The 26785-nt window shown below is 38.0% G+C and overlaps 1 protein-coding gene across 1 annotated transcript in view; it reads left to right on the top strand.

Annotated features, from left to right (window-relative positions):
- The window catches only part of LOC149568609 (DNA repair RAD52-like protein 2, chloroplastic), a 123788-nt gene that overhangs the window by 14308 nt on the left and 82695 nt on the right, over positions 1-26785 (top strand). The window contains exon 2 of the mRNA XM_089821480.1: positions 3773-3810. Within this exon, the coding sequence (XP_089677606.1) occupies positions 3773-3810 (38 nt within the window). The remainder of the gene's footprint in view (positions 1-3772; positions 3811-26785) is intronic.

The following is a 26785-nucleotide window of genomic DNA, read 5'->3' as shown; positions in this document are numbered from 1 at the left end:
AGCCAATTTTTCCTAGCCAATTTATCCAACATGTTGCCATCGATGCCAAAGGGGGAGATTGTTGGCAATTTGGCTAGGAGGATATGTCAGGATATATATATTTTTTCTCCTTCTCTTCTCTTGCATGCCTCTTGATGATGGATCACGGAGTGTGACCCAAAATGTTGATGTAAAAAATTGTTCACACAATCAAATCCAGAAATCAAATCACAACACTGATGGATTGTGGAAATCTGATAGCTCTAATAAAATGATATAGAGTTGTCATTTATGACAACATACACCTACTATGAAGAAGGCAAAATAGGATATCAAGTTTTGGATGCTTGGACTTAGAAAATTGTCTAAGTATTATTTAGGAAAACTAGGAATAGTTATACATTTTGTTTTAGCACGGTTTATTGGAAGCACTTGAGAATATGCGTGTTTGAGGGAAGGAAGTACATAATGTAATAAGCATGTGGTTAAAAGCGCTCAAGAAGATTTGCTGTACGGAGTCACGGACAGAGTTATGGACAGATTTCCAGGTATAGGTCATAACAGGCTGAATAGAGTAGATGCTAGAGAAAAGGCATTTTGGTTAAGGGATTGTTTTGTTTTACCAAAACAATGACTTTCCAAGGTTGGGATGACATACTAGATGTTAACCCTCACTTAGCAAAAAGTTATTTCAAGTTTTGGGAAATGTGCAAGGTATTAAAGGCCGACTGGTTAAGCAGTTTGGTATAAAGGAATACATTTTTTCTTTGTAATAAGTGTGGCATTGTAATGTAATGTTTTAATGTTTGAAGCACTCTTTAGAATCAGTAGTGATGCGAACTTGATGATTCTATGGTATTGTACAGCTGTATGATCAATTTTGGTGAAGAAAGCTATAGGGGACAAATCAGATATTGAAGATATCAGCATTGTCAGAAAGGTTTTTGTATCTATACCTTTTGTATATAGATTGTACTATTTTATATGCATGTTTGGGTAGTAGGCTCATCTTGCAACTTATTGTATTGTAATAACAACTCCTAATAGAGTTGAGGCTTCTAACAAGGCTTAGTCGTCTAACAAGGACAAATACACTATACGGATGTTATAGACTCCTAATAGGGCAATATCATCACAAGATACTTTTGATTAGTGGATTATTTTGTGGGTACCATCCCCACCGGGGTTTTCTCTTGGCCAGGGGTTCCCTAGTTAACAAATAATGGTGTTATGAGTTGCATTGTGTTATGGTTATGTTTACTTTTTAGTTTGATCATATACACATGCTTAAAGATTATGAAAATATACATAGTTGGGCAAAAGTTTGTGGAACACTGATTCAGCCCCCTCTCAGTATTCCCTATTTCTAACACTCTTTGTACACGTGTCCTACGACTAGTGATACACAAGATACTATTTACAAACACTAGCTTTTGTTCTCTTTGAGAGGTAAGTCTGTTTCTCTTAAGAGAGTGGATGAGACTATAAGTAGACCAATTCCTCTTAGAAGCTGAAGAACTATACACCTGAGATAGCAATCAAACAACTAGTGTGAGAAAAGATGAAAACTCTTAAGTTCCCTTAAAGTTAAAAACATAAAACGTTTAAACTTTAAAAGTCAAAACATATCTTGAATACATAATAAATAGGTTCTAAAGTTGATGAACTAGATACCTAAGACAACAAACGAATGGTTAGTGTGGTATCATTGATTTTGATCCATGACCAATCCACCACAAAATTGGATCCTCCTGTGCCATAGTTTTTAGGTCCGCCTTTTTCGCAACTTTGTAACTCCTAAGAGTAGCAAATTTGGTCCACTCAGTGTGAACCTTCCCATTGGCCTCAGATTTATACATCCTACCAATTAAAGAACCCTTCACCTAAGAAACAAAAAATTCAAAAATTCAAATTATTGGCAAATAGAAGATGCTAGTTATAAAAAAAAATCAAGATGTATAAGATATAAAGATGATTAAATTAATAAAATGAGTAGCATGATATGAATCACCTCTTCATCTTGAATCAATGCAACTCTACCAGGCCTAGGCATGGACCACTTTGGATTCAATGCATAAGAAGCCATGTGCAAGGGAGTATTTAGGTTACCCCATCTGCGTTGAATAATAGGCTGAATGTGCTGATTGTAGAATATTAAAATGGGGCCTCTTTGTTATACAACTGCTTTCGTTTGGCCAAGCATAGAATTAATGCACTTGTACACCTCCTTGAGGCTAGGCACATCCCTAATCCCATATTTGATAACCTAGAAAATTGGAGTGATGATAGAGACTGTATTTTGCATCACTCCAAAATACATCACTCTTTACTATCTCCTTCACCCTTCTCCCCTGCTCTGTCCTGAATGAATCCCACCAATTCCACTTATTTGTCATAACCATGAGTTACAGTGGCTCTTATAAGTCAATCATTTTCTCCAAAAGAATGAAGCAGGATGCATATCTAGTCTCAACTGGTTTCAGGAACTCCTGCACAAAGCTTCCGTAGAGTGCATGTGAAGTGCGATAGTTACAAATATATAGTTGCGCATCTCTAGCATTGCTAACGACTCGCTTAATATAGTCAATCTCCCCCATGTCTTTGAGTGCATTGCTCATGACATGCACACAACATGGAGCCCACCAAATATATCTATATGCTGCATCAATAAGCCTACATGTAGCTTCACACACAGTTGTTGCATCAGTCACTACTTGGACGACATTTTTGGGCCCAATTTCCTCTATAGCTGTCTGAAGGATGTCAAATTGAAAATCAACATCCCTATGATGCACAAAAAAATCAATCACCTTGAGAAAAAATGGACCATCTGTGCATGTAACTATGATATTGATGAGTGGACATTTCCTAATGTTTGCCCACCCATCCATGATAATGCTACATCCAAACTTCTCCAAACCTGCCCTTATGGTCTCCATGGTTATGTCGGTCTCCACATGAGATGGCTCTAAGATATCACAAGAGATGGGCTCCACATGCCATAGGGTTACAAAATGACCAATAAAATATAAAAAATTGTCCTTTTTAAAAAGTAATTTTATTTTTTGCTGTTATGGGAGATGCCTATCTGTCCCTTGGAGGGATTGAGGGATGCATTTTTGTCCCCCTTTCCTCTTAGGGAACGCCCAGACATTCTTGCATTTCTGCTAGAACAACGACGGATGGGTGGCGCTATTGGAAATGCTAGATGAACGTCCCCCCAATCCTTGGTGTGTCCCCATCTTGGAGGTGTTGGGATTTTGGGGGGAGACACATCCCCAAAGTGTGTTGACGTATAGTAAATGGCAAAGCTAGGTTATTAACGCCCTTGAAATTACATGATACTTCTTCAACAAAACCAATTGATGACAAATCTTGCATCAACTTTGTCATGTTTGGACCATCATAAAGCTTTCATTGGCTTAAAAAGCTTCATGCTGTTTTCATTTCTCCTACTATTATGATTAGGTCTATAAATAATTAAAACATAGAAACCAAATTGTTTCCGCTAGATATGATGATTCCTTGTGTAATCCTATTTGGTATCTAGGTTAATGCTGTTCTTTTGGTTTGGGTATATTGTTGTCTGGGTTTATGGCGGTTTTGGTGTTGTCCCATGTTTCTTTTTTACCTTCCATTTTGTGAGAGAATTGTTTTGATTTGAATTTGGTGTCTATTTTTTGGGTATAAAATGATTATATTTTCACTAAAGCAAACGTAATATTTTTTTGCTGAGTTATTAATTTATATTGAAGTGCAAACAGATTAATCAAGTAAAATAAATGGCATGCAGGTACCATGCAAATCGGATGCTCAGCTTTTACGCACCAGGTAATGTAGTTTGGTTTTAATTTGATATGCTTAAATAATGCACTAGTTATCTTTGATTAAATGAAATAGCTTAATGGTAATTGCATCAAATTGTTGTGCAATTAAGGTACCTTTTTTAATTGAAATGGGATTGCATTTTATGATCATATATGAATATGTTGACATTCCTTCTTTTTTACGTGGCTCTCTTTTGTGCATAATACATTCCCATAGCAGAATTTTTTTAACTTTACAAGCGTGGAGGAGGAAATTCTCCACCCTTGAGATTGATGAAACCTCAAGGGATAAATTGACCCAATTACACCTCACTTGTACTAGTCCTTTGGTGGGCTAAGGTGGTCAAGAAGACTAGTTGACAAAGTAGAACTTAAGACTTAAATGAATGCAGTGTGAAATAAGGAAACTGAATTAACTAGACTATATTGACAGATATATGTAATGGGCACCCCTGAATGTCCCAAAAAACTAAACCAAATTGCTGAAAGGAATTATGTCAAACAGTTTGCTTTCAACCTCTTATTTCTTCGTTTAATGTTTTAAACCCCTTATAACTCCGGAAATCAAACGTTTATTTGTTTGTTGTGTTTTGTGCATGGAATTGGTATCATACAACATAAACAAGAAAGAAACTACAATAAATGCAAAGTGGAAATGAACTGCTGCCAATAAAATGTTATTTTCAGAATTCATAAAACCAAATACATGGCAGATTTATCAACTCACTAATTACTTCAGCATTATTGACATAATACTCCAGCCCATGCTTTCAAATTTGCTGCTACAGTACTTTGTCCTTCAATCAGTCCACTACCTTCGTAATATCATTCCCTCAAAGCGGCATAAGCGTCGGACAAGTAGCGAAGAAGATATGAGCAAAATACCAAATCTGCCTGTAGCTGGAAATGCAACTAAACTGCCTGATAATGAAGCCGATAACAAAGAATTTCAAAGGCCAAACCCTAAGGGAATGACTTGTAGAATGTTACAAGAGAGGATAAACGTCCTCAAATGCCAAGAATGGAGCTGCAACTCACACACCAATTTCTTCTCATATTCAACCTGTCTAATGAAGCCACAAATGCTTCCTTTTATTCTATTTCCAAGGGTCCGCTCAACTCATATGGGTAATGTGGGACAAAAGATGTGTAATATATAAAACATATATTAAAATACCCCTTATGTCTCCCTTGGGTACACATCCCCATAAAATAAATATTAAAGTAACACTTTAATATTTTACAATTAAATTAGACGTTACTTTAATAAAACTTTAGGCATTAAAATGTATTAGCAATTGGACTCCGAATAATGCGAGTGATAGCTCATCGGAAAGCTCTCAACGAGGAGTATCAAATCCAATCACCAAAATTGACCTGCACTGTGTCCTGCCAACTTAGTAAAAATAGTAAGTATGCCTGAAACTGAGTAAAACAACTTCATTTTGGCCCAAACTGGAAATGACTAGGCCAAAACACTCCAGGATTCTATTAAACCCTTCGTTAGCCCTCGGGACCATGTAGAACAAGGCTAACGCACACACACTTGGTCAACTGCTAAAATGGGGACATTACAATCCACCCCCCTTGAAATTGCTTTTCCTCAAGCAATCTTAGTCCAACTTGCTGAATAACCTGCTCACTCTCCCATGTAGAATCTTCCTCCGACAGGTCTTTCCATCTAACCAAATACTCCTTCACTATCCTGTTTCTAAGCTTCCTCTCTCTGGTGTCCAGAATAGCCTCGGGTACTAACACAAGCTCCCCTCCTCATCGAAAGGGGGTAAATCTGCAGAAGGCATTACACTCTGACCAATGGCTTTCTTAAGCCTAGACACATGAAACACATTGTGCACTCGATTGCCCTCTGGAAGCTCAAGCTCATAGGCGACTTTGCCCACTTTGCGAATCACCCTGTAGGGACCATAAAATCTAGGTTTCAACTTTTCAGCTCTGCTCTTCTTGAGCGATGACTGTCTATATGGTTGTAGCCTCAAGTAAACCATATCCCCTACCTCGAAGCTACGCTCTATTCGGTGCTGATCAACATACAATTTCTGTTGATTTTGGGCCTGTTGTATATTCTCTTTGAGCACTTTCAGGATGTCCTGACTATCCTGCAATAAGTTTTTGGCTTTGGGCACTCTACTGTCTCCCAAAACTAAATCCATGAAGCTAGGTGCTTCATAACCATAGAGTGCCATGAAAGGAGTCATCTTAATGGAAATATGATAAGTGGTGTTATAACAATACTCTCCCATATGCAACCATCTGATCCAAGCCTTTTGTTGTGCAGTTACATAGTTCCTCAAATATCCTTCCACCCATTTATTCATAATCTCTGTTTGCCCATCTGTTTGTGGATGATAACTATTGCTAGGTGTAAGATCTATACCACACAACCTAAACAACTCTTGCCAAAAAACACTCATAAACTTACTATCCCGGTCGCTGACAATGAATCTGGGCAGCCCATGTAACCTGAATATCTCTCTAAAGAAAAGATCTGCCACCTGTGCTGCTGTGTAAGTGGACGGAATAGAAAAGAAGTGAGCAAACTTTGTCAAGCGGTCCACCACATAGATGCAATCCCTTCCCTGCACTCGTGGTAAACCAGTGATGAAGTCCATCGAAATACTTTCCCATTTCCTATCAAGAATGGGCAAGGGCTGTAATAAACCTGCAGGAAATGTGTGTTCTCCCTTATTCTGTTGACAAACCACACACTCCCTGACATACCTTTGAACATCATCCTTGAGCCCTTTCCATGAAAACCGCTCTTGGATCTGCCTGTAGGTCTTGAAAACCCTCGGATGTCCAGCTATGGGTGCATCATGAAATGCCTTCAGTATCGCCTCTCTCAAATGTGATGACGGAATCAAATAAACCCTGTCTTGAACTCTGATCAATCCATCTATCACCTCATAGCGATCATCCTGTATGGTACTTGAAATCAATCCAGAAGCCCAAGCATCTTTGATGTACTCTGCTATAATCCGATCTCTCCAATCTCCTGAAATCTCTGCTAGAGCACATAAGTGAGGTCTCCGAGATAAGGCGTCAACCACCACATTTTAATTACCTTTGACAAACTCTATGTCAAAGTCATAAGCCTGCAATTTAGTCACCCATTTTTGTTGCCGGTCATTAAGATCACGCTGGCTCATGAAGTATTTAATATTGTTGTGATCAGTCTTGATCACAAAACGTCCACCTACCAAATATGATCGAAATTTGGCCAATGCATGCATTATGGCCAACATCTCCCGGTCATAGACAGAATAACTCTTCTCAACTCCCTGGAGCTTCCTACTCTCGAATGCAATGGGATGCTTCTCCTGCATCAATACTGGTCCAATCCCATCACCTGATGCATCACAATGAAGCTCAAAAGGCTTTGTGAAATCCGGTAGAGCTAGAACTGGACATGAAGACATTACCTTCTTGAAATGCTCAAAACGCCTCTGTGCTGCCCCTGTCCACACGAAGGCTCCTTTCCTGGTAAGATCTATCAAGGGTGTAGCAATCTGTGAGAATCCCTTAACAAACCTCCTATAAAAATCACATAAACCAAAGAATCCCTTAAGCTGTGTAAGGTTTGTGGGAGTAGGCCACTCTACAATAGCTCTAATCTTTTCGAGATCAACCCGAACGCCATCTGCACTAATGATATGCCCAAGGTAAAGGAGCTCAGTCATGCCAAACTCACATTTAGATTCCTTGGCATACAATGACTCTCTCTCCAGAATAGATAACACCTCCTCCAGATGATGTAAGTGCTCCTCCTAGGTCTTACTGAAGATCAAGATCTCATCAAAGAAGATCAAGACAAATCTCCTCAGCTGCTTCCTGAATACCTGGTTCATACAACTCTGAAATGTAGCGGGTGCATTGGTTAGACCAAATGGCATAACCATGAACTCAAAGTGGCCATAGTGACATCGAAAGGCTGTTTTCTCAATGTCCTTTGCTCTCATCCTGATCTGATGGTATCCGGATCGCAAATCAATTTTGTTAAAGAAGCATGCCCCATGCAACTCATCAATCAGCTCATCAATCCTAGGAATGGGATACCTGTTTTTAATTGTTTTCTTATTTAGTGCCCTGTAATCGATGCACATGCGCATCGTCCCATCCTTCTTCTTTACCAATACTACTGCTGAAGCAAAGGGGCTCTTACTGGGCCTGATATGCCCCATCTCCAACAAATCCTTAATCGCCTTCTCTATCTCATCCTTGTGTTTCTTAGGATAACGATAGGGAGTAATCATAACTGGTTTGGCTCCCTCCTCGAGCTCAATAACGTGTTCCATCCCTCTGTCGGGAGGAACCCCATGAGGAATATCGCTAAATACTTTAGCGTGTCTATCAAGTATCTTTTGGATATCTGGTGGATGACTCTTTTCTTGTGGCTGTGGTGAAGTTGGCATAATGTAGCACTCTGCCGCCCACTCTATGTCATCATGACGAAAAAGTCTCTGCATTCTCCTCAAGGACACTACTCTGCAACCTCCATCTGAAAGTCCTCTAAGTACCATAGTTCTGCCCTCATGCTGGAATCTCATCTCCAATTTCGCTAAGTTGAGTGTGAACTCAACTAGTGAAGCCATCCATGTCATGCCGAGAATGACATCATAATCTCCCATGTCCACAACATAGAACTCATCCTCCAACTCGTAGCCATCTCCAAACCTGATGCGAAGATTAGATATCTTCCGAGTGCATAATAATTTATCACCGTTAGCCACCATGACTCTAAACCCATCATGCTCCTCTGTCTGTAACACTCTCCTGGCTACCAACTGTGCATCTATGAAGTTATGTGTAGCCCCAGTGTCAATAAGAGATATCGCTTTTTGCCCCTGGATAGTACCTTTGACCTTAAATGTGATTGCCTTTTGGGCCCCTGTCAAGTGTGCCAACGATCTATCATCCTTAGGAATGCTGCTCTCCTCTATAGTGTTACCCTCATCTGAATCGGAGTGCTGATCCTCCCCTTCTGACTCTGACTCTTTTGCTGAAAAATACTCCATTTGATTTGCCTTAGCCTTGAGAGAACATTTATGAGATAAGTCCCAAGGCTCTCTACAATGGAAGCACAACTTCTTCTTTCGAAGTTCATTCAAGGTTTCATTGTCTAGTCCTTTTGATCCTTCTTTGGGTTTGCTATACTCTTTTTGAAATGGTTTTTTGTCTTTGTCCTTGCGGTAGGAAGAATCTGTTGAATGGTTTTTTCCTTTGTATACCGAAGGGGCTAAATCTCGTGCCTTTTTAGTTGCTTTAGCTAAGGTGAGTGGATCATGTCCCTTCACCCAACCTCGTAATGGATCAGCAAGACTATCACAAAATAACACCACCAATCTCCTAGGAGAGATATCAATAACAAGTACAGACAAGCGTTGAAACTCGGCAATGTAAGCATCTATAGAACCTGACTGTTTTAACTGTGCTAGCTCCTTGAAATGTAACTCGGGATCCCTAGTGTCAAATCTCTCAATCAATGTTTCGGTGAATTCCTCATAGGATGTAATCTGATTATGCCCCAAAGTCACCATGCCATGATGCCACCATTCATGTGCAACGCCATCCAAGTGCATAGCCGCATACTTGATAGCCTCCTCTTCAGGCATAGGATTTAGCTGCAAGTATGTATCTACCTTCTGCACGCAAGCTCGTGCAGCCATCTTCCCTGAAGCATCATAATAAGGTAAAGAAAGTTTTCCAACTTTCTTTCTCAGCTCAAAGTTTTGATTCCTCCCTCCTGCTCTAGGCATGTGTCTCATCCTCAAGTCCATATAATCTCTGAGGGAAATATTTGCCTGAAACTTAGGTCCACTAGCCTCCCAGTCCCTCCTGAACTGATCCTGTAATTCGCTAATCTTCTATTCGTTTACTGGTTGAATCGGATCTCTGGGTGGGAAAGTGAGTAGAAGAGGTCTCGAGCTCGCAGTCCGCGCTGAGCATGCAACGTGTCTAAAGTTATCAGCCTCATTCCCATTGTTGCCGTGTCCATTATTACCATTAATGTTATTCTCAGGACCATTGTTGTTGCCTTGGCCTCCATGGTTATTGTTTCCCCCATTGTTATTGTTTCGCTCATTGTTATTGTTTTTGTTGTTGGCATCACCTGGATTAATATTGACACCCATCTGTCTAGCCATGAGTTGCAACATCATGTCCATTCGCCTATTCTGCTCCTGCTGCATACGCTGCCCCTGCTCTAATGTATCCAGTAACTGTTTGAACATTACCTCCCCCTAATCTGGACCGACATTCCCGCCTTCGCCTAATCCTGTATTCCTGTCATCTCGATCACCCATATTGTTGTCCTGATCAAAGAATATCTCCTCTGTGTCTGTATGGCTGGATTCAATGTCCACTTGCACAGATGTACTAGACTGTTTGCTTTGCAAGTCTGAAATCCTATTTTGTCTTGCTCTGGTATCGCAGAAATTATAAGGCCCTTGTTGCATGCTCAAACATAAATGCTTAGCCTGTGTTTTATTTATTTATTTCTGATTTTAGTGTTTTGACATTTCGTCAAACACTTTTCCCTCTATCCGACTGTTCCAAATTCCCTATAAGACCTCCACAGGATGGCAAGACTTATAGCTCTGATACCACTGTAATGGGCACCCTTGAATGTCCCAAAAAACTAAACCAAATTGCTGAAAGGAATTATGTCAAACAATTTGCATTCAACCTCTTATTTCTCCGTTTAATGTTTTAAACTCCTTATAACTCCGGAAATCAAACGTTTATTTGTTTGTTGTGTTTTGTGCATGGAATTAGTATCATACAACATAAACAAGAAAGAAACTACAATAATATGCAAAGTGGAAATGAACTGTTGCCAATAAATGTTATTTTCAGAATTCATAAAACCAAATACATGGCAGATTTATCAACTCACTAATTATTTCAGCATTATTGACATAATACTCCAGCCCATGCTTTCGAACTTGCTGCTACAGTACTTTGTCCTTCAATTAGTCCACTACCTTCGTAATATCATTCCCTCAAAGCGGCATAAGCGTCGGACAAGTAGGGAAGAAGATATGAGCAAAATACCAAATCTGCCTGTAGTTGGAAATGTAACTAAACTGCCTGATAATGAAACCGATAACAAAGAATTCCAAAGGCCAAACCCTAAGGGAATGACCTCTAGAATGTTACAAGAGAGGATAAACGTCCTCAAATGCCAAGAACGGAGCTGCAACTCACACACCAATTTCTTCTCATATTCAACCTGTCTAATGAAATCACAAATGCTTCCTTTTATTCTATTTCCAAGGGTCCGCTCAACTCATATGGGCAATGTGGGATAAAAGATGTATAATATATAAAACATATATTAAAATACCCCTTATGTCTCCCTTGGGTACACATCCCCATAAAATAAATATTAAAGTAACACTTTAATATTTTACAATTAAATTAGACGTTACTTTAATAAAACTTTAGGCATTAAAATGTATTAGCAATTGGACTCCGAATAATGCGAGTGATAGCTCATCGGAAAGCTCTCACCGAGGAGTATCAAATCCAATCACCAAAATTGACTTGCACTGTGTCCTGCCGACTTACTAAAAATAGTAAGTATGCCTGAAACTGAGTAAATCAACTTCGTTTTGGCCCAAACTGGAAATGACTAGGCCAAAACACTCTAGGATCCCATTAAACCCTTCATTAGCCCTCGGGACCATGTAGAACAAGGCTAACACACACACACTTGGTCAACTGCTAAAATGGGGACATTACAATATAAATGTTTTGATTACTGGAAATGGAAAGGCTAATTTACCAGCTCTATGAGCTCACTGTACTAAAGGCCAATAGGAGTCTGGGATTACAATGCATAGTGGACACAACACGATACATGTAGGTCCTGTATGAACATGGCACAAAGATCGACAAAAAATAGTTTTAGACAGTAATCTGACAGTGAAACTAGTCTAGTAATAAGAAACATAGAGTATAATGATGCCACAAGGATGACTGTAACAATGAAAACAAGGGAAAGATAAAGATCACATTGAAGGATGTAGAAAAATCCCAAGAGCTTCTCCTTTGTAATGTCGCTTGATCTAAATAGCCTTCTCACATATACAAAAGCTTTGATATAATAAATTAAAGTGCTCCAAACCAGTTAAATATCAAAGATACTAAAACTTATATATGTATATGATCAGGCATATTATTATGACTTGGAATGACATTCTGAAGAAGCTCTTGTACATTAGTTGCAGCAACCTCAAGTGAGCTCAATGGTGAGGAAATTTTAGAGGTTAATATAATAGATGCACTTTAGAGAGAACTAGTTAGATCAGATCCAAACCTGGAATAAATTAAGAGGTAAAACCAGATCTCTGTATATTGTTCTTTCTTTTCAATCATGATCTCAAGCCTTACTATCAATTCTTATATATCTCTTATTTAAAATGGCGATCTTGAAATTAGATTATAAATAATGAAATCTACAAAGAGTATTATATGTTTGGTTCAATTAAATTGAAAACTCTAATTTTGATATTATATACAAAGATAACTATTTAAATCTGGTTGTTAGCTAACTTTGCATAATTATTTGCTTCTGAGCATTGATTCTTATTCCATGATCTTTTATTTTTAGTGCTCCATGTCATATCTATTAATTTCTTAAATGCAGTATCTAGGTGAATAGATCAGATCTAGATTTACACTATTAGATTTATTTAATGAAATAAAGCAGTGGAAAACTTAGAAAAGAAAAACACAGTTCATATGCTTTTCAATCAGTTCATCATTCAAAATAACTTCAGAACTTACAAGAGCTCCTCGTATATGGGAAAATGGCTCTAAAACAAGTTACAAACAAAGCAACAAACTTGAAATATACTTGGTATTGCTACTTTCTCCTTTGCTATTAATTGTTGTAAACATTCTTCTTTCTGCCCGGCTGAAAATCAGAAATCTCCTCTCTCTCTCTCTCTCACTCACTCACTCACACACACACACACACACACACACAATGTCCTTGAGAATGATTATGGAATTCTGTTTAACCCTTAGCTTCCTTTTATAATAGCTGTTGGGAAAAGTAGAGTCCTACTTGAAGTATACTTCTGTAAAGTAGAGTCCTACTTGAAGTCTACTTCCATAAAGTAAGAGTCCTACTTGAACTTTTCTTCTTAGGTGACTAATTAGTTAGGTGGATAAAGTAGAGAATCCTACTTGAACTCGACTTTCCTCAAAGTAGAGTCCTACTTGAACGTCTTCTTCTTAGGTGGCTACTTTAATTAGTTAGGTGGATAAAGTAGAGTTCTACTTTAACTCTACTTCCTCAAAGTAGAGTCCTGCTTGAACTTTACTTCTAACTTACCTTTATGAGCTAGGATTATCAACAATATCTCCTCCTCTTCTTGAACTCATGATGGATCAATGATTGAAGATGTGTATTTATATATTGAAGTGATGACTCTTAGTGCCAAGGGACGCATCTCTTATTTAATCCCTTCTACACAATTACTTCATTACTCTTAATCTTATTGCCTTTTACTAAGACTAACTGATCTCCTTTATTTGGATAGGTGACTAAATATAAATCGCAAGTTATAGATGTGTTTATTGTCGATCAATTGTTTATTAATTGTTATTAGTTATCATGCTGATTAAATATAATTGTTTGTTGTTTATTTCAATATTATTTATTTGTTTCATATTACTCTTGTTTTATATCTAATCTTCCATTGATTAAGATATAATTATTGTATTAGATTATATTAATTAATATGCGATATTTCTTGATTATTATACTAAGTCAAAATTATAGTAATAAATTATAACCTATTATATTATTGTTTATTAATTTAATTTAATTTAATTTATTATTAAATCCTATTTTGTGTTTAATAACTCTTTAAACTTTGAAACCACATAAAATATTATGACAGCAACCATAAAGATGCATACACCAGATTTCTTGTCAAAAACCGTTTTGGATAAAAAACCATGGCTTACTATAGCTTTTATTAACAGAAATGGGCACCAATCTAGATTACAAATGTGAACACCAATGCACAGAGAGCGTCAATTCTCAGTGAGCACTAACCCTCGTCGAAGCACCAACTCCAATCAATTTATGCACCAGCCCTAATTTATGCGCCAACCCAAATGCAAAACTCAATCAATTTTAGAACACAAATAACTCCTTCCAAAAGCCCCCCTTTTAACACACATACTCAACACAAAGCAACAACAGTTCACACTTGCAGATATAAAAAAAAATACTGTTGTGATCAATGAATCGCTTCACATCAAAATAGCATCCTCATGTGAGATACTTTGTCTAAAAAAAATTGCTTTACACAGTTATAAATCTTCCCAGTCAACGACTAAAAGACCATCACTCCATTCTAAAAAGATCAACAAAACATACACCTCGTACTCGCAGTATATATGACTAATATATCTGAACTCAAAAGAATATAGGGTTCTACTCCAATTTCTCACTGCATCATTTCTGTGGTATTCTTTAAAAAAAAGTCTACGCACCTATCTGCTAATGACAAGAGTTTCATACATAAAAAATGTAACAGCCTCCAAAACATCGCTGAGTTAATAAACAATAGCAATAATAATTAATGCTACAACCTAACAATTTTCTCTTTTCAAATGCATGTGCTCTTTTACGCACCACTTCAGGGATATCATTTTAATTCAGTTTTTCAGAAATGCACAGCACACTATTGAGAAATGAAATTGCCCAGTCATAAAAACCAAATGCTGCACCCCTCTAACTGCTGTTTCGAATCACCAGTATTTATGAAATAAGCCACCCATTACAACATACTCAACAAATATACATAGACTTTTTTCACAAAGTCAGCTGAAAAACCTACAATTAACTCAATCACCCCCTTCTCTAAAAAGAAGCAATTTTATTTTAATGCAGTGCATGCCAGAATTTGGCATCAGCGCATCTAATAGAAAAGATATAAAAAACGCATTTTCAAACACACGACTCCTATTTTGCCAACACAAAATCATTAAACTGAAGCCCAGTTAAAGAAAGTAGTGAATACACATTCATTTACGAAGGGTTTTGACAAAAATGGGAGGAATAAATAATATCTAATTTTTGATTCTGTCCACTTGTGATGAAGGTTTATTTATATTTGCCACCACATTTAAAACACCAATTCTAACCACCCCATTTAAAAATTCATGGAATCAATCTCTTTGAATATATAAATAATGACATGGCAAGGAAATGGACAATCAAGCAGCTGAAGTAGACACATGACCAGCTTAAGAAACTCAAGCACCTTAAGCATGTCAAGTAGCTTAAGCAACTCAAGCAGTTCAAGCAGCTCAAACCAATTCTCTAAAAATTATACGACCATGATCATCAACCCTTGACATTAGTAACAATATTCAACACATATCATCTTCCTCCAGTCTTGATCATATGGGTAGGGAGGTTGAGACTGTAGTGGAAAGGTCGCTATGGTAGCCCAAGGTGCATCACCAACAACTAAACACAAGCATGAAGCTGCTTTGGCGTTCTCATCCAATCTCTCAACCAAGTCGAGTGTAAGGGATCTTGTGAAGAACATTGTCAATGTTGGATCTCCTCAAATGAGTCAATTGTACATGCCTCATAGGATGCAAGCAACTTAACCAGAGGTTAGGTTGAAGTAGCCACATCTCCAACCTCTGTAAAAGGGGTGGTGACAAACTCGGGAGAAGTTAGAGCTTGCTCCATTGCAAGCATAGAAATGAAAAGAGGGGTCATTGGAGTAGATATGTGACAACAAAATTGGAGCATGGAGTTTTTGCAAAATTTCTCTTAAAGGATGGATAAAATATCCTTTGGTCCATTGTAGCGGGCCTAAGAACCTTGAGAAAGCTAGAATGACAATCAATAGGTGCTACGGGTTGGGTAGACATGACTGCATTTGACACCACTTATGTATGTAGAATGTTTATAAGTTTAGGGAATGGTGATATCAGGCCATAGGATGATCAATGTGGGCTCTTGGGAAGGGGAAATGATTAGATGGACCCACTTGGCGTGAGGTCTAATAGTTGTTCCTAGAACAACATGGTGTGAAACGAAGTATGTGGCTACATGAGGGATAAATGTAGCTAGAATTGAAGCAAGAGCTAAAACAAGAGTTGGAGTTGAAGACATAGATGCAATAACTAAGGGTTAGGTCTTTGCCTTGGGGATGACCTTGTTTTCCAAGGCCCTAGCTCATCAACGATGCCTATACTCATGTCCAAGCTGATTCTAATGAAGGTTTGGATTGACTTGTTACATCTTTTTCCATTAGGGCAATCATCGATGTTGTGATTGGCAAGGAAGAGGGCACTACTAATGAAGTAGGATGTGCCATTGATGGGGTGGTTGCAGGCTCAATCATCGGTGTCATTCCTATTCTCCTTACAAATAGTAGGAGGATTAGAGGATGCCTTTGGAGGCTAAAGACTAGGTGCCAAAGGAGAGGAAGAGACTTGTCGTGACCTCTTACCCTTACTGTAAACAATAGGGCAAGATATATCTGCTAGGATTGAGAGCACGAATGGAGGACAAACTTTGGACTTGGGCAATGTAGGTGCCTTTTCTTTGCTTGCTCTAGGTGAGATGCCAAAACAAAAGACACCACTAGGGGTTGTGTAGTCCTCATGGTACAAAAAGGTTTCTCTAGAGATACATGCTTGTGATGTGCCCTTGGTAGAGAGGAACTAGAATATGGAGCATGATGAACCATAGGGGAGCGCTGAGTCAAAAGAACAAACTTAGGAGGGGAATAGGCACTACAAATTTTAAATATGGTTCCCTAACCTTGCTCTTATAAGTAAGGAGTCTCCTAGCCTTTTAAGGATGCAAGAGCGCTATTGAAGTAGGCTATAAATGATCCAATAAAAAACCCCCATGGGATATTGGGGGCCAATAATTGGTCCTAGATTGTATACACAATATCCTTGTGGGAGAACTTATGACACTTATACCCAACTGAAGGAACTGCTCCCATGCAGACTAGCTAGGGGATACCTAACTTGACTCGGAAGAGTTCTGACTTAGGGATAACGAAAGTTGTAGAAATTGCCTTGGGTTCCACTAGGACTATTAAGGTAGCTGACCCCAAAGGGGCAAGTGATAGTGGCATAATGAGTCCTAATGGTTGGCTGACACTTGTCATATTATGTAGTATTTACCCCATTTAGGAAGAGTTTCTACTCCATGATGACATCCACTTGACACAGTGGAAGACACTCTCATTGATTTGCGTTGGGATATATAAGGGAGAAGGTTCTTTGCTATTGGGGGCATCAAGCCGATAAACAATATCTTCGTGTTACACTACTTTGATTGAGTGGCTATTGCTCAATGAAGCGGGAGATGATGATGATGCTAAGATCAGATTTGAAAAATGCGGCAGAAAAGGAGTCAGTATAAATTTGAAGATCATTATTCACCATACCCACCAATTTGTTTGTGTTTTCCTTTCTTTCATTGACCCTGAGGGCGCCATTACTTATGTGATGTTGGACTAAGTGTCTAAGGTGCACACAATGCTCAATGTCATGACCAGGTACACAATGAAATTGGCAAAACTTTGATCCATCATACCAATTAGAGTATGGGTAATTGTTAGGAACAGGTTGAATCTTAGGGAGAGTTACTAGGTTGTCCTTAAATGACTTTTGTAGGATGCTTGCATTGGAATTAATTAACTTGGTAAAGAACTGGTTCCAGTGCTGCTCTGTAGAGAAGTAGTCTCTTTTCGAGGTTTGAGGAAGTGTGATTAAACTAGTTGTAGCCTTATTCTTTCAAGACCTACCCAAGGAAGATTTGTCTCCATAGGTATTTGAATAAGAATCTCCAAATTGGGCCATGGTTTGTTGATTTTCTACCAAAGCCCTATAGAGATTGGTGAGTTAGGGTATCGACTCAAGGAAAGCTTTTCCCTCGACGCTGATTGCAAGTTCCCAATGAACAACCATTGGAGGTCGCCATCAAGCAAGGCATTGGGGACCTTCGTGAATATAGACTAGTACCTTGAGATGAAGTCATTTACCTTTTAATTTGGCTTTACTTGGAATGAACAAGGTCAGCGATAGTGACCTTGTTGCCTATGTTCTCTTGGGACTAAACAAGAAAAACATCCACCAACTAAACAAAGATGTTAATAGAGTAATTTGGGAGGGAGCTATACCGTTCTATTGCAATTCCTTTGAGGGACGAAGGGAGTAACTTGAGCAACACATAGTCCAAATTATGATAATTGCTGCATAGAGTAAGGAAGGAATTGATGTGGAGATGTGGTCCCTATCACCACTATACTTGTTGAATTTCAAGGGCTTGGCTTCCAATGGCAACAGAGTGCTGAGAACTTGCATGGAAATGAGGTTGCAATGATAATACTAAGGGAACTCTCATTAGTCATAGTGGTCAGATTATCAAGTTGTTGATGCAATTGACCCATATTGTGCAGTTTGGTATTTAGAACATGATTATGAGGCGAGGGTGGTGGAGGTGAATTGCTTGTGCCACTAGGGGAAGATGGGATCCACTAGTGTCAACACCTTGATCATCTTGGTACTAGCCCAAGTATTATCAAGTTGTTGATGCAATTGACCCATATTGTGCAGTTTGGTATTTAGAACATGATTACGAGGCGAGGGTGGTGGAGGTGAATTGCTTGTGCCACTAGGGGGAACATGGGATCCACTAGTGTCAACACCTTGATCATCTTGGTACTAGCCCAAGTATTTTGTGAATTGTATCAAAGGGGATCTTGTTCACTTTGATACTAAGCCCTGTATTGCTCGATAAGGGGTCAACATTAGGAGTCAACTCCACCATATTCACGAATACCCTGGGTATAGTGATGCCAACTTGTGCACCAATGGCTTTAGAATGAGTTTCTTGGGAGCCAAGTGGAGCGAGAGATACAGGAGTACCTATGATTTTCCTTAGTACCATTAGCACCTCGAGACCTTTCTTATCTGAAATTAGCATCTCTCTTAGATTCCTTAGTACCATTAGCACCTCGAGACCTTTCTTATCTGAAATTAGCATCTCTCTTAGATTACTAACAATAGACCTAACCTTGGAAAAAAACATCCATACCAAGTTTTACACCACCAAAAGGACAAACAAGGGAAGAACCCTCGTTTATTGAAATCCAAGAACAAATCAAGAAGGGTGAGAAGTAGGCAACCTACAAGCAAATATGTCCTTGTAAATTTGTAATGTTCCTCAACTATGAAACTCACAAGGCTACTATATGTAGAGGGTCTTTTGTAATGTTCCTCAACTATGGAATTCACAAGGCTACCGTACACAGAGGGTCTTATTGGCCCGTCAGTTTAGATGGCAAGCTGATGTATAGCACGGGAGAGAGGAGAAAAGACAAGAGATTTCTCATATGCATTTATACTCAATCTATCCCTTTCTAGCCTTGCCAAGTTTTCTTCTTGCTCAAATCTTCATCCTCTTGTTGGTGTTTCCTTTCTCTCAAAAATTTCTATCTCTTGTACACTAGGAGTGCGACTTGGTGAAGAGGGAACATTTCTAGACCTTTGCTTCATTTATTGAGTTTCTTGAATGTCTGGCCTACTCTGTACTTTCTGATGGACTTTCTCCTTCAACACTTCCTTTGGGTGTTTTCCTTGGTTGTTTATCCCTTAGTGGTTGATGACCCATTAATTGATTTGTGAATCCATTCTTGGGCACAACTAGTTTGTGGAGTTTACGATTAATGTAAAATCCAAGATTGACTTAGACAACATGTTAAGATCTTTGACCTGCTTCCTTTGCCACTCACATGGATGAACCACCATCCCTTTTGCACTACATTTGGGTCTTTCTCCATTTGATTAGGTACTTGGAATATGTTGCATGTTCTAATCATCTTTAGAGGCAATCTTGAATACATTCTCTTTCTATTTTCGTTATCATTTGTGGCATTTGTCGAAAAATCTTTGAGGTGCACCTTATGTTGGTACTTTGATCGTGCTACTAATTTGATCTTGTTGTAGGGATTGAAATTAAACCTTTTCGAATAAAGTGGCAAATGGAAGAAGTGGAGGGCATATCTCTATTTTTCCTTCTCCTATGGAAATTGGGAAATACAATCCCAATTTCACCTTCACCTTCTGAATCTTGTCATAAACTGTAAGTTGTCGAGTAAGCTCTAACAAGACTAACTTATCCGTCGGGTACCTTAGAAGCTTGTATGGTTCCAAAGAAAAACCTTGAACGTGGATGTATGAAAAGGTGGAGAATTGAATGAACTAGGCTCCATAATGTTCTACCAACTTCATTGCTCCAACTGACAACCTAATGTGAAACCTCTTTTGTAGGGTCTTGACAATATGCATAGAAAAGACATGCATAACTCTGACATAGTCATCCTTGGAATGTAGGTGCAACTGTAGGTAGCATTCATGAACTTAAAAATTTCTAGGTTTCACTCCCGATTGGCCCTTTGCATCTCCGTCCATCATACTTTTGGGTTCCACTCCTGATTGACCCTTTGTATCTTAGTTCATCATACTTCATCATTCGAGCTAGCATATAGATTACGTAGGAGCTCAAATAGCTTGTTTGCTCCAAGTTTATTAGTTGTTCATTCAGGGCGTCGTTGATAAGTCCAAACCAATCTATCCTACTGACTTCTCCAGCCACTTTCTTGATGAAGTACTACATCCATGCTTCAAATTGGTAGGACTGGAGTATCCCAATAATACAATTGAGCATCATGATCATGTTGCTATACTCCCACTGTAAGTTGAGCAATACCAATTCCTTGGGAATCTTGGAATGGTGAGACGTTCTTCAACCCTTTTTATTAATTACTTCCCCACAAAATTGTGCCCCGATGGTGTAGACTTTGAGTGCCTACTCTTTTGTTTTTGTCGCCATTCTTGGAGGCGAGTGAATTCCAAATGCTTCAGATATGAATGCTAGAGAGAAGTCTGCACGGATGTTTCCATTTGAATCCTCGATTGTTCTATCTCTGGGGTTATAATGTTTTGCACACTCCATGTTCAATTCTGGATGTTGAAAGGTTGGAGGGAAACTGATTGCAGCAATGATCCCATTGCTCACAATCCAGGTGGATAGATGCAATAGGCTGATGGTCTCTATATCCAAACATTTTCCAGTTGAACTCGTTATATCAAGGCTGCTAATGTTAGTGTCTACAACTTCTACCGATTTTGAAATAATCTTCGATTTAGGGTAGTGGCCTCTCTTCTCATTCTTTATTAGTTGTCTTCTGGTTTCGCCAAACCCCTTGAGTTTTGCCATTTCTCATTGTAAAACATAAAACAATCATACATAAGAGTGTGCAAAAAGTAGAAAAAGCAGAGCTAATTTCTTCGAAACGAGATTTTTTTGAGAAATTGTCAGAATTTCTCTATTTCCTCTGAAATTTGCTTTTTATGCTTTTTCAGGAAACATATGCTTTTCTCCAACTTACTGAACAAATTCTTTCTGATGAAATTCACAATCCTTTTGAAACCCTTTACAATTTTGAGGAAAGTTCCCTTCTTTCTCTCCCCTCAAGAATTCTAAGCACTCTCATGCTTTTTCGAAGAAATCTCTTCAAAACACTTCTCCAAGCCTTCTGTATCTCAACTTATGCTTCTTCAAATTGATTATCACACTCAGTTTTCCTATTTTTAATTTCCACCTTGGTTTGGATTATTCTTTTTGCCTTTTGATGCACCTTATGTCAACTCAAATTTTCATTTTCATTTATCGATTCCTTCTAGAGCCAAGATTATCCTTCATTACCATCTTCAAAATTTCCAAAAATATTACACCTTGGGTTCCACTAACAATTATTAAATTATTGATCTTAGTTACTTTTCATATTCACATGCATGAAAAGACAGTTATAACAACAATCTAACATATTCATAACAAATTAACTGAATTCTAGGTAGTTGCCTTTACCAACAGAATAAAGGAAAGTTTTAACTAACTACTAGAAAATACTGAAGAAAAGAATGTTACATCAGCTACTAACTATAACATAATTCAACTGAACTTGAAAAACATAAAGAAAGTAAAATACCCAACAAATGGGGGAGACATGAATGTAGATCTATTCTATGTTGAGCAAGTCCTAGCATCAGGTGGAGAGGAGAAGCATTGTTAGAGGCTTAACTTCCCAACTGCAAACCCTAAGTATCCCCGCACAATCTCAACTAAGAAAGGCCCTCCCTGCATGGGATAATACACGTTAACACCACTTGTCTTGCCACTGAACATCTTGGTGTTTAAGAGTGTCAACTTCACAACCAGCTAGGCAGTGAACTCCTTTCATCAACTTATTCATCGGATTACAAGCTATCCTGACCTCTAGTGATCACAACAGCATCGTATGCCACTAAACCTACCATGGCCAGGGATTTATATGGACACTATGTACTCGACAATCCACCGCTCAACTTGACAACAAGGCCACACCCCTTGCTCGCCATGAGTTGACTTGGTTATAGATTTAGGTATTAAGTTCTTTTTAATGTTTATAATGTTAGGATTCAACTCCTTTACTTACAAGAATCGCTCCATGGTTACTAGTCTACAACTCACATCTCGACCATACTTGGTCATCGCGGGTGGACTGTCTTTTATTCTTGAGTAGTTCTAACTATCTATGCAATTCCTGAATTTTCTACCCAATAGGGGCTTGCATGGAAGCAAAAGTAATGTGCAAAATTTCAGATATTACCTCTTATTATAGAGAAAAGGCTTGCCTCGTCTTAGAGGCATATGGTATAATAACTCTTTATTAGGAAGCTCCACTCATGACATTATTTAATTTTGGACAAAGTGACATAACCAGTCGAGAGATTATATCTATAAATATAAAGCTGATCTTCATTGGATGACATGCTTGAGAATTTTGTCATGAATGAATTGGAACAGGTTGCACAACTTATTGGGCCGAGATATACTTGGAGTCAAATCACAATTATGGATTACAATCTAAAGTGAGTAAGACTAGCTGAGAGTACTTAAATTCAAGAATTCGACAATGCGTGTGGAAAAACCTTAACAATTTTTGGCTGAGAATACTTAAGATGATATATTGATAAATGCAAACAATCTGGCCTTAACTATGCTGGCCAATATTATGCAAGAATACAAAAATATGAAACGGTAATGCTAAGGAAGATGTTACTAGGTACAACCTGTTGGTAAATGGCAGACGTTGATTGATTAACTTAGGCTCCTTCACAGTAATCAAGCTTTCCCATGAGCCTCTTATATTACCAGAGAGATCGACTAGCAATTATTGCTACTAACTTGCAGAGGGATGTAGGAATCTTCCGTGGTTAGAAGAGCTTAGAGAGATAGTAAAATATGAGTGGTGATGATATGTTTATGTAGAATGTTGTGAGGTTGTTGGTGAGGGAGGGAACAAAGGTAGCGAGTGGCATTGGGAAACATATAGGCTTAATGGTTTGATATTTCTTGGAGGAGTTACAATTCTTGGAAGCTTAGCAAGGTGGCAGCAGTTACATAATGCATTAAATCGAAAAATAATAAGAAAAATGGCAGCATTTACAGACTTGAGCTAAGTCAAATATAATAGAAGAGAAGGTTGGTGATGGGTCCCCATGATATTTTATATTGCCACCAAATGACATAATAAAGATAATGGCATCCTTTCCCATGAATTATTTTTATAAAACTATTGTATTTGCATATGGTTGCACGAATTATATACACGTGTATACACACATTATATTTGAATATGCGTAACATTACATATACGTCATATTTTAAATATACAAATACATACATATTGTTGGCTAAAATTTTTGTCCCTATGACAACAACTTACAAAATGGAAACTTTTAGGCAATGGTGTAGTGAGATAAATCTCTCCTCTCAACAATAGGGGAGGCTCTCTTCTTACCGTAGATGGCTACAACAGAGACCTAACTGGAAATGACAAAAGGCATGATTCCTTGAATCAATTTCTCTTTTTTCAGAAATGATTTTCTCGTACCACCTATTTGCAATTTAAACAAAAGGAATCTATTGCTATGGTAATACCAGTGGCTTAAGTATCGACGGGAGAATGACCTTAAGACAACAACTATATTTAACTTGTGCGGTTGATAGTAAGAAGCCAAAGTCTCCTACAAGCAGCCTTCTTGAAAAAGGACAAGCAGCTGACAAAGCTCAAAGTCTTTGTTCAACTATCCAGATATGAAATAATATACTAAGGAATCAAGCTCAAAGTGTTCAGATCTTAGTACTTGTTGCCACTAACAAACTAGATTAATTTCCTTAAGGAAAGTTCAAAGTATTTCAAAAACAACATCAAACATGCAAATGCCTTTTAAAAAGAGAGAAGTAATAAAAACGAATGAATCAAAGTAACATAAGAAATGATGATCAATTCCAAGTATCTCAACACAAAGTTTGGGAAGACCTTGCTTCTTTATTTACTTTAGAAATTTGCAACAAGAAATACAAAGCTTTCAAGTTACAAGCCCAACCTTCTCCAATAAAGCGAAAGATGATTATTTACAATGAACTCTCTCCTTTATATAGGAAAAATGAAGAGAGAAAGGTGGAGCAAAAAGTGGAACAACCTCAAACACCGATACTTATCCTAATTATCTTGACTTTATTTAAAGTTGCATACCTAATGCAATTGCAATTTAACTACATGAGCTACTTGCATAGGTACATGTTATCTTGTACTTACAACAAAGATGCTCTTTTCATGTAGTCTTCCTATCATTAATCTACTATAAAGCATGTAAAATATGATTTGAAGTTTTCACATGGAATCAACCAATTTTCCAAACTTTTATAGTGACACACGTACAACCACAACCTCTAGTTCCCCAATGTGTTGTAATTTGTAAAATCATGATAACTTTCTGGAGTGTGCTTGCTGCCCTAGATGTTTCCTTGTTAGAAACCTCGACTTGATTATGCAAATTCTTTAGTGAAAACTTCCAATTTGCAAACGTGTCAAGCACACGGATGTTGAAATCATTCCACTCAAGTTGTAGGTTAATGACTTCTACAAACTCAGTGAAAACTTCTTGTTGACTTCTTACTTTGTTGTCCTCATCAATAGTTTCACATGGCAGTTCTTTCAAAGCTCCTTTGATCTTATCTTCTTGAGTAGACATTATGAGTACTGCTGCCTTTACCTCTTTAATGAGCTTTTGGAGAACTTGTTTCTTGTTTTCCATCACATGCATAAAGTTATGATACATTTCAATAGATGTAATAACATTATACTCACATAAGAAGTCTAAATCAACTTCCATCATGCTGTTCCAAGCACCAAAATCACCGTCTATCAACTCAAATTGATGATTAAGTGATTTCAACATGTCATTGAGTTTAGCAGAGATTTCACCCTCTTTCTTCAACTCTTTGTACACTTCTAAAATCACTTGGATTCCTTCTTTTTCAATATTGCTGTCCCATTTGTCAACAATATTTGTCTTTTGCTTCTCCCTCTTTGAGCATACAATTGAAATAGGTTAACTAGCAACAGAAGACTTCTTCATCTCTTCAATGATCCCCAACAAACGAGCATTCTCTTCTTTTGAGCTTCACTTTCTTTTCCCACAATTCATCATTCTTTTGAGAAAGAAATTTTATCGCCTTATGTGCATCCCATTGATAACTTAGCCTTGTTTGCTTACCAAGTTCAACACTTGTGATTCTAGAATCAGCAAGTTGCATATCTTCGGTAGATTCCTCCACAAGCGGTTCAACTACTTCAGCATACTTGATATGATTATCATCAACCACCACTCGAGAAACCATTTTAGCTTTCTTGTTCTTTGAAACCTTGGCTTGCTTATTTGTCTATCATCTTCTTGAAGAGGAATTTCTTCTTTCTTTCTTTTTTGTGTAGCAACACTCAACCATGGAGTAAGAGTGAAAGAAGATGCACTAGATGAAATAGTAGTTACCATAGTCAACTCAGGATCACTTTGCGTTACAGTAGTAACTATAGCTGTCATCTTAGTCTGAATGGCCATAGGAGGAGGAGTGCTATGTTTGATCTCAGTCATAAATTGTTCAAATTGAGCTAAAGTTACATCCAACAATGCTGTAGAACGAACAGTGGCAGAAGGAATAGACAAAGAATATGTTTCAAATACATTTTCAAAATCATATTGATCTCCTTATGCCTCTAATGCAGGAGCGACTGATGATACATGCAAAGCTGGTGTAATTGTCATAGAATCCTCAAATGATGAATACTTAATGGAGAATGTACCCATAGCCATGCCTAAAGGCGAATCATGAGATTCTTCTAACACTGGAGCTGAATTTGGAGGAGAGGTTGCAGCAAGAACATCTAGAGGATACAAAGCAAGAGGTGATGATTCCTTTGATTTCTTCACTTCGTCATTACTTGAGTCAACTTGAATTGATTGAGATCCAATCTCTTTCACTTCATGTACTCTTGAGTATTTTTTGTGTTTGATAGACAACTTAGGCAAACTTTGATCAGGGGGCTCAAATGTAGATGAGGATGTACTGTCTTTTCCTTTACCCTTTATCTCTAATCTCAAACCAATCGGACCAGCAGGATCAAAATCTTTGCCAGACTTTATGTTTATACATTTAAGACCTCTTTTCTTCATCCATGTGTTGGTATTAGTGAGAATAGACTGAAATCTATCCCAAATGAATGTATTTTCTTGGCATGACCATGTAGGAGGAAGAATGGGCAACTTCTCCACATCATGCTGAAAATATTCAAGATCCAAAATTTGATCATCATCTTCAAAACTAGGGGGAATTTATGCCAAGTTGAAATCTACAATTCGCTTTGCAGTTAATTGGGTATACTCCATACGGTGTATTTCTACCTCAGTATGTACATCAATCCAGAGATCTTCTAAATGATGTATGTGCAAGAACTGCTTCCTCATCTTGTCATGCAATCCCCTCCAATTAAAACAACTTCTAGCTG

The sequence above is a fragment of the Cupressus sempervirens genome, chromosome 3, assembly GCF_028749045.1.
Source record: "Cupressus sempervirens isolate cs-2001-9-10 chromosome 3, ASM2874904v1, whole genome shotgun sequence".
Lineage (NCBI taxonomy): Eukaryota > Viridiplantae > Streptophyta > Pinopsida > Cupressales > Cupressaceae > Cupressus > Cupressus sempervirens.
The sequence above is the reverse complement of the archived record's forward strand: the minus strand, read 5'-3'. Positions and strand labels throughout refer to the sequence as shown.